Genomic DNA, 15,685 nt, shown 5'->3' with positions numbered 1-15,685 from the left:
TTCTCCCTCTCCCTCTGCCCTTCCCCCTGCTTGTACTCTCTCTCTCTCTCAAATAAATAAATAAAATCTTTTTTTTTTTTTAAGATTTATGTCCAAAACATGTTCACGAATGATTACTTACAACAGTACAAAGTTGAAATCAAGCTAAGTATATTTATTCAATAAACCTTTGTACAAATAATGATAATTGTTCTTATTTATTTATTTCATTTACTTCTTGGTACAAGACACTGTTTTAAGAATGAGGAACACATCAAAGCATCCAATGAGGTAGATGCTATTATGCTCTATTCACTGATCGTCTGCTTCTGAGAGAGCTCCATGGAACCACTCCACATTTCACTGCATGGTAGCCCCTCAGGTGGACCATTGTTCAACGGTGAAAAAAAAAAAATCATGTTTTTGGTAATTATTAAATTATATGGAGATGTGTTTACATTAAAAATGTTAAGGGAAAAAACAGAATGAAAAATCGCATACTATATTATTTCAGTCCTAAATGTGTGTGTGTGCGGGTGTGTGCATGTACGTGCATGTGTGTGTGTGTGTGTGTGTGTGTACCACCAACATCTAAATCTAAATAGTATCTTTTTCCAGGGGATAGGTTATGGGTAATTTTGTGTCCTCTTTAATACTTGTCTGAATAGTCTGGACTTTTTTTTCAAGATTTTTATTTATTTATTTGACAGAGATCTCAAGTAGGCAGAGAGGCAAGCAGAGAGAGAGGAGGAAGTAGGCTCCCCGCTGAGCAGAGAGAGCCCGATGTGGGGCTCGATCCCAGGACCCCGGGATCATGACCTGAGCTGAAGGCAGAGGCTTAACCCACTGAGCCACCCAGGCGCCCTTGAATATTCTGAACTTTTGTAATGAGACAGAACTGCTACCATTGTTAGATGAAAAACTATTTTTAGGGTGCTAAAAAAAAATGTCAGAATTTCTAAGAACAGGATTTTGTTTCTCTTCACAGTTAAATACTGAATTGGGAAGTGTAGCTGAGAAAGATTTGCAAGAAAAACAATTACCCCAGCGACTGGAGATAGAGGCAGGATGCTCAACCTAGAAGTGGTAACCTAGAAAGGGAAGTGCCTGAGATAGGGTGTTTAAAGAGCACGTGTGCGGCATTAACTTGGCACGCAAGACCCTACTTTTGATCGATGTCAGCTGTTCCAAGGCTGTCTTCTGACAGTAGTCATTAGGATTCACTATAGACTGAACTAGTATGGACAGAGGCTCTGATGCCTTCCGAAAAGAAAATAGGGAAGATCTGTGACCCCAACAGTTATAATTTCTGGGATGGAGACTTTCAAAGTTAACAGTGGAAAGCAGCAACAAGAGCCTTCTTTCTGACAGTAGTCCTAAAAGGTGTGCTGCTTCCTATCAGCCCCTTCTGGGCAGGGCCTATCAACAGCACCAAATGAGAGTGACATAGGTCCACCTTGAGGTGGCATCTCCCCAGCAACCTGCGTGAGCCAATCACATCACTCGCAATGGAAACCTGCAGCTGCAGATAATGTCACTTGGCCCCAAACACTGTACAGTGTGTGCCTTTCCTGTCTTCCTGAGAAAGTTAGGGTTGAAATGCTGAGCCTGACCCTTAACAGGCCTTTGGAATTCCCCCCTACACAGACCAGATAAGGGATTTTTTTTTTTTTTTATAGGAAACTAACAAGTTTGCTCTTACAATCCCTTATTTGGTGCAGCGATCTGGCTATTTCACAGAGATTTCAGCTCTGCAAATAAACTGGAGCCCATAGCTTCCCTCGGAGAAACTGCTGGTTGGAGGTGGTCAACAGAAATCTCCACAAGACATGAACAAGGAAAGGTCTTGCTGAGACTCACCGAAAGGAAATCCCGGAGTAGAACGCTGAGCCCTTATTTCACAGTGAAGCGGCAAGAGCGGGAAGGATTTGTAACACAAACGAATATCGACCACCGACCAACAGAGGCAGGAGGATTCTCCCAACTACTACCGCAGCCCCCACGATGAGAATCTGGCTCCTCCCCGGTCCGCTTCATCTCCTACTGCTGTTCTCTGGCCTGCAGACCCCCACCTGGAGTTCTGAGGTAGGGCGCAGTTGAGGAGGTGATTTCTTTATGGTCAGAGCTCCACTGGGGCGCTTTCCTGGTGACAATCTTTAAATAACCTTTGGTCACTTGGGATCTAATTTCATTCAGACATTTTTTAAAAGATTTTTTATTTTATCTATGGGACGGAGGGGGGGCATAAGCAGGGGGTGTGGGAGAGGGAGAAGCAAGCTCTCCACTGAGCAGGGAGCCCAATGCAGGACTGGATCCCAGGACCCTGGGATCATGACCTGAGCAGGAAGCAGACACTTAACCAGCTGAGCCACAGAGGCACCCCTCATTCAGACTTTTTAACCAATAATGCTACTGAAGATGTTGAAAGCAATTCTTAAAGACTGTGGAATTCTTTAGAGTTTATAAATTTAGCATTAATGGAAGCTAGAGGCGTAATGTGATTTTCTTGATTCTCCATAAGATTTAAGTAAAACATTGCTTCTGTAGGACAAATGATTTAAAATAAAATCTATTTGGCTTTCGACTATTTCATAGGGATCAACTCAAAAGAAGTATTATAATTTAAAGTTCTATGTAATAAAAAATAACCTAATGTTGAGAGATAACAGAGTACATATTTGAGATCTAGTGATATATTAAAATGTTTAGAGCTCACAGGATGTAATAGAACATGATATGATTGATTTTGTTTTGTTTTGGCTTAAATAGATTCTTGTAGGCCTATTTGTAAACCTTCTGTAAAGAGTTATTGGCAAAAACCATGTAAGCAGTCTTAAAAATCTGCTCCATTTTACACACACCTAGATGTCTTCTCATCATAAATAACAGTAACACACCAAATGGTGTGTTTTTGAGTTTCAGCTGCAACATCTTTGATGTTGACTGGATGGAATCGTATCTCTTAATATAAGGAGTGCTATTTATTACAAATGCATTGTTTCTTTGCCAAGAAGAAAACATCTTGGAATTTGGATAGTTGAAAATATGACTCTAAAAAATAGACTGATGATACTTAATGAACTTGTATTCAAATCTCTAACTTCAGTTTAATATGGACTAGATATTCATCTGTTGATGGGCATCTTGGTTCTTTCCACAGTTTGGCGACTGTGGTCATTGCTGCTATGAACATTGGGGTACAGATGGCCCTTCTTTTCACTACATCTGTATCTTTGGGGTAAATACCCAGTAGTGCAATTGCAGGGTCATAGGGAATCTCTATTTTTAATTTCTTAAGGAATCTCCACACTGTTTTCCAAAGTGGCTGCACCAACTTGTATTCCCACCAACAGTGTAAAAGGATCCCCTTTCTCCACATCCTCTCCAACACATGTTGTTTACTGTCTTGTTAATTTTGGCCATTCTAACTGGTCTAAGTTGGTATCTCAATGTGGTTTTGATTTGAATCTCCCTGATGGCTAGCTATGATGAACATTTTTTCATGTGTCTGTTAGCCATTTGTATGTCTTCATTGGAGAAGTGTGTGTTCACGTCTTCTGCCCATTTTTTGACATGATTATCTGTTTTGTGCGTGTTGAGTTTGAGGAGTTCTTTATAGATCTTGGATATCAGCTCTTTGTACTGTCATTTGTGAATATCTTCTCCCATTCCATGGTCCATATATTCTATGGAGTATTATGCCTCCATCAGAAAGGATGAATACCCAACTTTTGTATCAACATGGACAGGACTGGAAGAGATTATGCTGAGTGAAATAAGTCAAGCAGCAAGAGTTAATTATCATATGGTTTTGCTTATTTGTGGAGCATAAGGAATAACACAGAGGACATGGGGAGATGGAGAGGAGAAGTGAATTGGGAGAAATCGGAGGGGGAGATGAACGATGAGAGACTGTGGAATCTGAGGAACTAACTGAGGGTTTTGGTGGGGAGGGGTGGGAGGTTGGGTGAGCCTGGTGGTGAGTATTGTGGAGGGCACGTATTGCGTGGAGCACTGGGTGTGGTGCATAAACGATGAATTCTGGAACACTGAAAAGAAATTAAAAAAAAATGAATTAAAATTTTAAAAATATGGACTAGATATTAATAAATAACATTCAATTGACTACCCATGGGAAATTGTCTGTTTCTCATTCCTGATTTCTAGGAGGAGGGACTGTCCTAGGCACAGTCCTGAGCACTGTACCACTCCTCTGGTGGTGGGCAATTTTAGTTGATTGGTAATATCAGGAATAATAACAAGGCATTCTGAGTTTGACTCTGTTCTTCCTCCCCCTGGGAGTTAGCCTGACAGAAAAGGGCATGAGCTCTGTGTTCCTCCATGACAAGAATCTTATCTTTGGGCAGGCCACAATCCAACACTGTCCGCAGCTCAGTGGGCAAGTCTGCCTTGTTCTGTAGTATAGTCTTAACAAGTCTACTTGCCATCAGACCTAAAGATGTGTGCCCCAACAATTCAGTAATGAAGGTGATATTTTAACCTTCATACATGCTCTGTTTTCCTCAATTTTTAAATCAGATCCTGGTCAAAAGAGAAGGCTGTTATTTAGTGGAGACCCTTTGGGAGACCCCAACATTACTCATCACTGAAGTTTTTTCTTAAGTGAAATTCAAAGACTTAATATGGGTTTTAGGTATTCATAAAAGAGATATTTATTAACACCCATGACAGAATGTAAAGGGGTTCAACAGGGAAAACAGAAAGTATACATAAATTTAAGATTTTATTTTTTTTCTTCAAAGTATTATGCAAAAATACTGGTTTTGGTTATACAAGAAGGGTCACTTCCTCCCTGGGGAGGTGAGTTTCTTGAACTTTTAGTAATATTTATCAAACCAAATTCAATCTCTGGCACAGGTCACTGATGCAGGAAGTACTAGGACAGGGTAATGATTATGAGTGAAATTTATTTCAGCAAATACATTTTGAGAAGACTTGGCTTTATGGAGGATAGCAAGTCAACCAGAACATCCACCACCTGATTTGAAAAGTTAAAGTCGAGATTTTTCTTTTCTTATAGGTTGCAGTTAACATTGACTTTGACTTGGCACCAGATTCCTTTGATGATCAGTACCAAGGCTGTAGCCCACAGGTCCTGGAGAAGCTAAGCCAAGGGGATTATTTCACAAAAGAAATAGAAGCACATAGAGATTACCACGGGGTCTGGAAGAAAGCCCACTTAACCTGGCTGAACAGAGCCAAAGATCTCCCCAAGAACATGAATATTACACATGCTCTGGCCATCTTGGTTTATACATCAAACAACAGTGTTCACACAAGCTTCACCAGAGCCATGGCCAATGCTGGGAGGTCTCCGCAGCATTATGAACGTTCATTCCATTTCAAGTACCTACACTACTACCTGACCTCAGCGATCCAGCTGCTAAGGAAAGAAATGGTCATGAAGAATGACTCTCTGTGTTTTGAGGTGTATCATAAGATGAAGAATATCAATTTGGAAGCCTACAGTGGTGCTACCATCCGATTTGGCCAATTCCTCTCCACCTCTCTCCTAAAAGAAGAGGCACAGAACTTTGGGAACCAAACTTTATTTACCATATTTACCTGCCTGGGCGTACCTATACCAGAAGACTTTCACAAGAAGGAGGTCCTGGTCCCTCCCTATGAGTTGTTCAAAGTTGTAAATATGAGCCATCATCCAAGAGGAAATTGGTTGCAGTTGCGATCCACTGGGAACGTGAGCACATACAACTGTCAGCTGCTAAAAGGTATTATATTATCCATCTAAACGGAATCTACTCTTATCAGGATCACAGACAACTATTCTTTTTAGAAGTTATTTTTCTGAGTGGGGCTTATTAGGGGGAAGGCCAAAAATATGGAAATTGGCCTTCAGGAATGGTTAGAGACAGATTAGAGAAGACTTGCCTTATTCCTTTGTTTCCCTCCCCTTCTTTCTCTTCAACTACTTCTGGAAAAAATGTGTTTCTTCAGTGGCTCTAATATGTGGGGCATTCTAGACACAGAGAGTAAACTTCTACTAGAAAAGATAGCATATAAAATATAACACTTTTACCTTCACCCTCAAGCTCTCCTTTGTTTTTTGTTTTGTTTTTGTCATGGTCATTACAGGAATAGGGAGTGCTGTGAGTAAAGCAGGAGGCATGACTTAGTCACTTACTCTTGTCTATTACCCATCTTCTATGTTCCAGGAACTGGGATGGGAGGCGTCATGTGCTATGAGATGAATAAAGCAAAATCACTATCCCAGAAGGTGTTTTAGTCTAATAAGAAATGAAAATATGAGCAAATGTCCACACTCAAAAGCACTAAGCAATACACCAGACATTCAAGGAATGGATGTGGCTTCTTAGTGTAGGAAGCTACTCATTCTCTTTGGAGGAAGTGAGAAAGTCTTCACAATCAAGGACCCCATGGGACTTGAAGTAGGAATGGGGGTTTTCAGTGAAAGAAGAGAGGAAAAGTCATTTCAAGCAGAAAAGAGCATATGCTGAATGACAGAGGTTTCAAAGAGCCAGTGTCTTTAGGGAATCTCCACAATTCTGGATGGCTGGAATGTAGGAGGTACAGGACACGGGAGGAGGCTAGGAGTCGAAAAGGAATATTGGGGTGGAGAGACTTCTGATGGACCAGATGGTTAAAACTCTTGTATTCTATGCTAAGGACTTTCAAACTTCATGCTATAGGTAATGAGAAGCCACTGGAAATTTTTAAGGAGTGGAACATCAGTTAGATCAGTATTTTGGAAAGGGCTCTAATGATATGGTGGAAAATGAACTGAAACAGGAGAAACTAAAGATACCACAGAACAACAACAACAAAATATTGCTAAGATCTTTTGTAGAAAAATATGTAGCCAACTCCATTCTGTCCCTGTATGTTACCAGCCACAGTCCCTGCACAAAATGGTAGTTCTGTGGCAAGTGCCATGCCCTGTTTGATTCAGAAGGGAGAAAGTCCTTATCCATACATGCATTTCTTCACACTCACACTTGACTGCAGTGTCTTACCTTCAAAATATCCCTGACTCTTTCTCTAGTCTGTCATTATTGCTACTGTTAGTAATTCAGGCTATCAGCATTACTCAGCATTTTGGGGCTGCAGTGTTAACAGTGATCCTGAAACTGGCTTCCACGCTGAGGTCTTGGGCCTGCTTACTCGGGCCTATCTGCAAATCCAGACCAGGAGAGAGGTGACTTATCAATACTTTTATCTCTTTCTGCCTGTCCTTAGAAGTGTGGCAGGCAACAATACAGGTGAAATGAATATCTGTTCCACAGAACCAAGAGATTAGTGTTTGCAGAGGAGAATGAAAAACTAGAGTATGAAGCAAACAGTGAGATTTTGATACCAAACAAGAACATTCGTAGTCAGTTTCCAGGGTTCTTTAGAACTATACTGTTGCTTCATCCTCATAGAATGAAGCTGAGACAGAAAAATTTTTCTACTGGGTTGATGAGCAATATTTTTATTTAATATAAAATATATTAAGTAAAAAGTTGTAGAACATTTACATCAAAGGGTAGGAAACTGAGAGAAAGGAGTATAAAATAGAAACTATTATCCATATTCCCTACTCTGTAAGTCTCAAAGGAAACTATTTCAAGACCCTTCCCACCAAACTAATGATCTTTGCTTTCCTGTCAGGAAGCTACTCAAACACAACTGGGAGTTGAGGCTTAACTCGAGTAGCCATGCACATTGCTAGACTCTGGAAGCTTGGCTGGTCTTGACTGGATATTTGAAATCACAAATCATACTTAAGGGAGTCAGTAAACTCGTATTGCTCTGTAAGTTCTTTGTGGGCAGGCCTGTGACGATATAGTATTTAAGAGTCTGGCATTGAATCCAGGCAGTTTGACCCCGGATCCACTCTGTCTTGATCCCTATCCAACTTGTACCATTTTCCAGCTGTATTCTCAGTCCAGTGTTCAAACTTCCTATGTTCTTCTATTATGTAAGGAGCATCATAATAGAGCCCCACAGGGTTTTTGTGAAAATAAAACAAAATACAAAAATATTTCTACATGAACTAGCATGTAATAAATGGTAAATAAATGTTAACCAATATTAACTTCAGTCTCCTGGCACATAGAAATGTTCAATCTACATTTGTTGAAAAAAAAAATCTATATTTGTTGAACAGCAAAAGATGAAGCATTCTCTTTCAATGCTTCTAAGTGGTCTTATCTTTGGGTCAGATGACCAGATAACTCAACTGACTAAAAACAGTTTCAATATTTGCTAGAAAGAGAAAGTATTCTAGAAAGTTCAACCCTTAGTCAAATATAGGGAGCTATAGCCATGATGTAACTGATCTGGAATGTGGTCATTTGCAATGTGAGTTACTACATCTAAATTCTTCCTGGAAATTCACACTGTGCAGTCTTGGGAAGAGATTGTAAATGGCAGAAGAAAATGACCCCTGGTCGTAGGTGATATTTTGGTCAGAGACATCACGTGGTAGGCCAAGAGCTGGAGCTGGAGTGTCTTCCCAGCCGGCACAACTACAAAACTATTTGGGAGATTGAAAGAGGGAGAAGAATCAGCTCGAGCTTCAGGGATGCCGCTCTTCCTCTGACTTCATTGGCTCTGGCTGAGAGTTGCAGAGAAGGCTGCTCCATTCTCCAGTTCTGCCTTCCCTAAACCTCACATGGAAGCCCACTAGGGAAGCCTCAAGGCTGCCATTGGCTGGTTGTTAGCACAGACACTTTAGTTGAGGATAAAAAGACTATATTATCTCGAGATATAGATCCACCTATCTTTACGGATTACCCAAAAAAAAAAAAAAGAAAGAAAAGTTTGATTACCCTCATGATGCTTTCAGCTATTTGCTGCAATGGTGTCTGTTTTCTCAAAAAGTAAGCGGTTTCTGAAACTTTCCTTAAGACATTTCTGTTAACTGACAAATAACAACTTTACTTATCCCAACATCCTGGAGCAGTGTTGGGTTGATCCATACATGAACAATGGGAGGAGGGAAGTGCTGTGTTTTTCTTTGCTGGGAGTCCTTCATTGGGAGGGAGGAAGATCAGTGGACCTTCCCCAGGCCTGTTTTTCTAGCTAACTGCTATTGTCTGCTGTCAACCTCACAGTCTAGGGATTCCCAGAAGGTATTCTGGAGGACCGATATCCAATTCCTCATGAAACTGGAATCCTCTCAAGAGACTCTTTTTTATGCCTTCAGTTTTTTTCCCAAGCAGAAGTCCCAAGCTATTCTACATCTAAAAAGTCCCTCTGAGCCAGTGACTTGTTTCCTCTCTTGTTCCCTCTTAATCTGACAGACATCATATTTGAAAGACAACACGAAGACTTTAAAAATTGGTCAGCCAAGACACCATAACTCTCCCAATGAAAAGACAATAGATTTAAAAAAAAAAAGACAATAGATTAGAGAGTATAGCTTCCCCAGACCTTTGATTTATTTCGAAATTGGTTCTGTTAACTTGAACCTACAGTTCTCAGTTTTAAAGAGTACCCATAAATCTGCTGCCTTCAGAGTCAAAAGGTCAAATTGGTAGCATAATATATTTAAGCAAGAGCATTTGCAAAGGGAAAATTGTTTAAGAAATTCTACACTAACAGCCCTCCCTTCTAATTCTTCTCTCACCCCTCTTGTGACCTATACTGGTTACCATGGAAACAGATATTTTCATGCCCATTGAAAGACTCAAAATATGTTAGTTATTTGTCCTTAAATGTTGCTTTGTTCAGGAAAATAATCCGTGCCAAAAATCTGTAAACGCACAAGTACATACTCTGTTCTGTATCATTGGATTCACAAAGAAGGATTTATTTGTGGAAATGTTTCACATAATCAAAATTCTTAAGCATGTTTCTAAAAAAAATACAGTCAACTTTTGTAGTAAGCCTGGTTTTATATGTTAACTTTGCCAGTTACTGGCAGTGAGAATATGGGCAAAGGCTTGGTCCCTGTGTGTCTCCATTTCTTTATATGTAATATAGGGGGAAATGTAATGAAACCTTCCCTATAGGATTCTGGCAAGTGCTAAGTGACTTAAGCATGTAAAAGCTCTTAGATCAGATTCTGACATTAGTAAGTACTCAAAACTTGCGGCTACTATTACTGTTACATATTATTTATTTTATTTACTTCCTGTTTCCTGTTTTCTGGGCTTTATCTTTTCCTGGGCTTTATCTCAACTTAGTGTTCCCTAGTTGTGGCAGCACATTAACATTGAAGTAGAGTGTCTGTCTCAGCTGAATGGATGAAAGAATGAGTAATTTGAGAGGTGGCTCAGTTGGTTAAGCGTCTGCTTTCTGCTCAGGTCATGATCCCAGGGTCGTGGAATTGAGTCCTGCACTGGGCTCCCTGCTCAGAAGGGAGGCTGCTTCTCCCTCTTCTCTCTGCTCAAGCTCTCTCTCGCTATCTCTGTCGCTGTCTCTGTCTCTCTCTCTCAAACAAATAAAATCTTAAAGAGAAAAGGAAAGAATGAATAATTGAATGAATCTAGGAGACCACACAGCATGGTAGAAAAAAGAAAAAAAACTTTGGAGTCAGGAAGGGCTGGACATATATGTCAGTAGCTATATGGCCTTGTGTGAATAACAACCTATGAGCCTGTTTCTTCATTTATAAAATGGGGCAAAGGGGAACATTGTGGCAGTACTTGGCATCCACCCTCTCAAACACAATTGAAAAATTCTAGGAAAGTACTTTGCACATGGAAGTGGGATAATAGTTCAGTGGCACAAATGTGTGTTTCAGTGATATTGACAGTGACGAGAAAAACAAAGGAAGAGACAGAAGAAACAATGTTTACCAGTGTCTGAGTACCAACTATTTCCTAGATAACTCTCTAAAAGAGTAATCTCCACAGTAATGTGGAGTAATCTCCACATTTTGACAGAAAAGGGCTATAGATAGCATTTGCCTCCAAATATCAGATTAACTAGATATACTGTATGTCAGTTTTAGCTTTTTTCTGCTTTTTTCAAGGGATTGAGTGTTTCTTTCTGAACAATCTGATATTTCACAGATTCAGAGTTCATGAAATACAAGCTATATTATGTATTTCTCCCTAAACTGTATACCGTAAGGCCAGATTGATCAAATTAAATTATAATCCACAAAAATATTATACTTACATAGCAAATCTCATTCACAGAAGGTTTTCACACACATTATCTGTTTAATTCTTAAAACCACGCTGTACATTGGTTACTGACCCAACTATACTGGTGGGAATACTGAGGTTGAGAGAGGTTACATGGTTTGTATGAGATTATTCAGTTTATAAATGACAAAAGTAAGACCCTTTCCCATGTTTTATGACAAAAAGCCCAGGACAATGTTCTCTATAGACTGTTTTCAGGAGATTTATTTGTCCATTCAAAAATATTGTTAGGAACCTACTATTCGTCTCAATCCTCTGTGACTGTAACTGCATTATAACTCACTTCATATACACATAAACATACAAGTACACACATATGTATAATAAGACAATCGTTTACAGTACACATGTCGTTTAACTCTAGGGTTTTTTATTCTAATGCTTTTTATCACATTATTGGCATGAAGGTTGTAATAAAACATTAATGCATCACAACCTCCAATTTGAAAAATACTCTACTAGGATACAGAGGGGGAAAAAAGCATTGAATAGATAGTTTAGAAGAAAAGCAAAAACAAATGCAAAAGTAAATTTAATGTGAGTTATCCTTAAATGAAAGATTTCATAGACATTTAATTCACAAATATTTTTCATTTATTCCCCTAAAGAAAGATATTGTCTGTGTAAAAATAATGATAATAATAGTGTGAGGTAGAAATGTTAATGACTGTAAGAAAGGGAAGAAGTAACAAGAGAGAAAAGAAAAGTTACATTAACCTGAGAAAATAAAATTAAAGTAAGCTTCTTTAATATCCTAGTTATGAGGAAGGGGGCTGAAGAGGTGGTTTTGAAGAATGAGTATGACTACAAAATAGTAATATCTGTATGTTTGTCCTTATTTGAGCATCAGTCATTATAGTAGCCATGAAGCAAAGTAAAGGAGAATGGTAGTGATCCTAGAATTTGCAACAGTGTTGGATGAGATGCTCTCATTTTACAGATGAGAAAGCTCAGGTCAGTGAAAGTACCTAACATAAAGGTCAACTAGGGACAAAGCTTCAACACCCAAGCTAATCACTTCCAGTAACCATAATTTCTACCCACTACATTGTTTCACTCTCAGTCAATATTCTCTGATAACTCTTCAGTAGAATCATATTCCATTAAAAAGTGAGAAAGAACAGAGTCAGAGGTCCTTGTGATCTCAGCCTCAGTGAGGAGAAAACAAAAAATGTTTGGGAATTACTGTAGTGAATGATCTGCTCAAGTGGTATTAATGGTCTCGAGGTCCCTGTGAGAATTCAGATAATAAATTTTAACAGGAACTTTAACAGAAGTTTAGAAACATTATGCATTATTACTTTTCCTTGTCTACTGTTAATGGTAAAAATGGATTTTAAATATTGTTTGTATATACAGAACTCCAAGAAATTCCAGGAAACTAAAAGGATTTTATGCATTATTATGTGAAAGTGATGGGAAAATATTTCTCCATCATGTAGTCACCCTATCAAGCAATATGTTCAAATATTGAGGCAATCACAGAGTTGAAAGTCTTCCTGACCCCAAGCATCTTTTCTACCTTAAACAGTCAGTGAAGTCTAGCTGAAAAGGAAATCCCTCTCTTTAGAACATTTTGTGATATATGGAGAAATGATACTGTAACTAAAAAGATAGAGTTGAGCCAGACTGCTTGAGCTGGAATGCTGCCTTCACTGCACACTAGATGTGCGCTTAGTGGTAAGTTTCTCCACATGTCTGTGTCACCGTTTGATCAGCAGGACAATGAGGATAATGAGAATAAATACCTCATACATTTCCTGTGAAGATTAAATAAGCTAATTGATAACAAGTACTTAAAACAGACCACAGCACAGAGTAAGTTGCTAATCAATGTCAGCTTTCATAATGGTGATGAAGGTGATGATTTAAATGGTGATGGTGCCACTGGGGACAATAAAAATGGAAAATCATGAGATCTCACACACCAACTAGCTGGGAACCTGGAGTAAATCTCTGAACTCCTTGGTGCTGTTCCATCTGCAAAATAAACAAGCTGAATTCTGCTGGTTAGAAAAAATTTTAAGAGGATACTTTTTTAAAGTAGCGAATTTCAAATATTTTTATTAGGAATTTTCTAAGTTAAAAAAAAAGTGAATCAAAGGAGAAATGAGTTTGCTTTTTAAAAAATAAACTCTACTCCTTTTTAAAGTTCTCTTTGTGTTCATTTTTACAGGTTCCAGCAAAAAGTACAACCCCGCTCCTGTGGTTATTGCTTCTCTCTCCTTTTTGACCAGTATCGTCACCTCTTCCAAAAGTGGAGTGTAAAGGAAACTTGGGGTTTTGCTTTCTCTGCGCCTTTCTGCTTGATGCCAGTCAGGGCACTCTGAATACCCTTGGGGAATCACTCTGCCCAGTTATCAACTGATGTAACACTCGCTCAGCCCACTGCCTGGGAGCAGACCTGGAACTCAGTGTATTTCTTCTCCATGGACACCGAGATTCATCAGGAATAGAAAAGGACCCAGTCAGAACTAGCGAGATACAGTCGTGGTAATTTTTTGGAATTGGGTTTGGGAGTGGGTTGGGAGCCTTTTAACTGAGTGGAGATTGATGAAAGCAGAATAAGTATGAGCCCACAGCTGCTAGCCGCTCTCTTGCCACCAAGAGGGGAGACTCTATCTCCTTGAGAATGGGGCAAACACAGTGAAGGAAGAACTGAAAAATGCAAGAAAAAAAAAAAAAAAGGTTCTGGGGCACCTCGGTGGCTCAGTCTTTAACCATCTGCCTTCAGCTAAGGTCATGATCCCAGGGTCCTGAAATCAAGCCCCACATGGGGCTCCCTGCTCAGCAGGAAGTCTGCTTCTCCCTCTCCCTCTCCCTCTTACCTTGCTTCTGTTCCCTCTCTTGATGTGTCTCTTTCTGCCAAATAAATAAATAAAATCTTTTTTTTATAATCATATAATGTATTTTTATCCCCAGGAGTACAGGTCTGTGAATCGCCAGGTTTACACACTTCACAGCACTCACCATAGCACATACCCTCCCCCAATGTCCATAACCCCACCCCCCTCTCCCGACCCCCCTCCCCCCAGCAACCCTCAGTTTGTTTTGTGAGATTAAGAGTCACTTATGGTTTGTTTCCCTCCCGATCCCATCTTGTTTCATTTATTCTTTTCCTACCCCCAAACCCCCCATGTTGCATGTCCACTTCCTCATATCAGGGAGATCATATGATAGTGGTCTTTCTCCGATTGACTTATTTTGCTAAACATAATACCCTCTAGTTCCATCCACGTCATTGCAAATGGCAAGATTTCATTTCTTTTGATGGCTGCATAGTATTCCATTGTATATATATACCACCTCTTCTTTATCCATTCATCTGTTGATGGACATCTAGGTTCTTTCCATAGTTTGACTATTGTGGACATGGCTGCTATAAACATTCGGGTGCACGTGTCCCTTCGGATCACTACGTTTGTATCTTTAGGGTAAATACCCAGTAGTGCAAATGCTGGGTCATAGGGTAGCTCTATTTTCAACTTTTTGAGGAACCTCCATGCTGTTTTCCAGAGTGGTTGCACCAGCTTGCATCACCACCAACAGTGTAGGAGGGTTCCCCTTTCTCTGCATCCTCGCCAGCATCTGTCATTTCCTGACTTATTAATTTTAACCATTCTGACTGGTGTGAGGTGGTATCTCATTGTGGTTTTGATTTGCATTTCCCTGATGCCAAGTAATGTGGAGCACTTTTTCATGTGTCTGTTGGCCATCTGGATGTCTTCTTTGCAGAAATGTGTGTTCATGTCCTCTGCCCATTTCTTTTTTTTTTTTCCAGATATCAAAGATGTCTCCATTTATTCAGTTATTCATAGGTCTCTATATTAATCTTGTACATTTCTTTTTTTTTTTTATAAACATATAATATATTTTTATCCCCAGGGGTACAGGTCTGTGAATCGCCAGGTTTGTACACTTCACAGCACTCACCATAGCACATACCCTCCCCAATGTCCATAACCCCACCCCCCTTCTCCCAACCCCCTTCCCCCCAGCAACCCTCAGTTTGTTTTGTGAGATTAAGAGTCACTTATGGTTTGTCTCCCTCCCAATCCCATCTTGTTTCATTTACTCTTCTCCTACTCCCTTAACCCCCCATGTTGCATGTCCACTTCCTCATATCAGGGAGATCATATGATAGTTGTCTTTCTCCGATTGACTTATTTCGCTAAGCATGATACCCTCTAGTTCCATCCACGTCATCGCAAATGGCAAGATTTCATTTCTTTTGATGCCTGCATAGTATTCCATTGTGTATATATACCACATCTTCTTTATCCATTCATCTGTTGATGGACATCTAGGTTCTTTCCATAGTTTGGCTATTGTGGACATGGCTGCTATAAACATTCGGGGGTACGTGCCCCTTCGGATCACTACACTTGTATCTTTGGGGTAAATACCCAGTAGTGCAATTGCTGGGTCATAGAGTAGTTCTATTTTCAACATTTTGAGGAACCTCCATGCTGTTTTCCAGAGTGGTTGCACCAGCTTGCATTCCCACCAACAGTGTAGGAAGGTTCCCCTTTCTCTGCATCCTCGCCAGCATCTGTCATTTCCTG

The 15,685-nt window shown here is 39.8% G+C and overlaps 1 protein-coding gene across 1 annotated transcript; it reads left to right on the top strand.

Annotated features, from left to right (window-relative positions):
- The first annotated feature begins 1,526 nt into the window (after window positions 1–1,526).
- ART4 (ADP-ribosyltransferase 4 (Dombrock blood group)) lies at window positions 1,527–13,791 on the top strand. Its single transcript, XM_032855054.1, has 3 exons — window positions 1,527–2,064; window positions 5,021–5,729; window positions 13,297–13,791. Exons 1-3 carry the CDS (start codon window positions 1,984–1,986, stop codon window positions 13,386–13,388), a joined length of 882 nt encoding a protein of 293 aa, XP_032710945.1. The 5' UTR covers window positions 1,527–1,983; the 3' UTR covers window positions 13,389–13,791.
- Window positions 13,792–15,685: the final 1,894 nt, after the last annotated feature.

This window comes from Lontra canadensis, unplaced genomic scaffold, assembly GCF_010015895.1.
Source record: "Lontra canadensis isolate GAN:19392208 unplaced genomic scaffold, GSC_riverotter_1.0 scaffold9, whole genome shotgun sequence".
NCBI lineage: Eukaryota > Metazoa > Chordata > Mammalia > Carnivora > Mustelidae > Lontra > Lontra canadensis.
The sequence above is the reverse complement of the archived record's forward strand: the minus strand, read 5'-3'. Positions and strand labels throughout refer to the sequence as shown.

Excerpts from the sequence above, each read along its gene's own strand:
- ART4 (XM_032855054.1), top strand. The coding sequence starts at position 1,984 with ATGAGAATCTGGCTCCTCCCCGGTCCGCTTCATCTCCTACTGCTGTTC. Across the intron at positions 2,065-5,020 it reads CCCCCACCTGGAGTTCTGAG|GTTGCAGTTAACATTGACTT; the intron begins GTAGGGCGCAGT and ends CTTTTCTTATAG. Across the intron at positions 5,730-13,296 it reads CAACTGTCAGCTGCTAAAAG|GTTCCAGCAAAAAGTACAAC; the intron begins GTATTATATTAT and ends TCATTTTTACAG.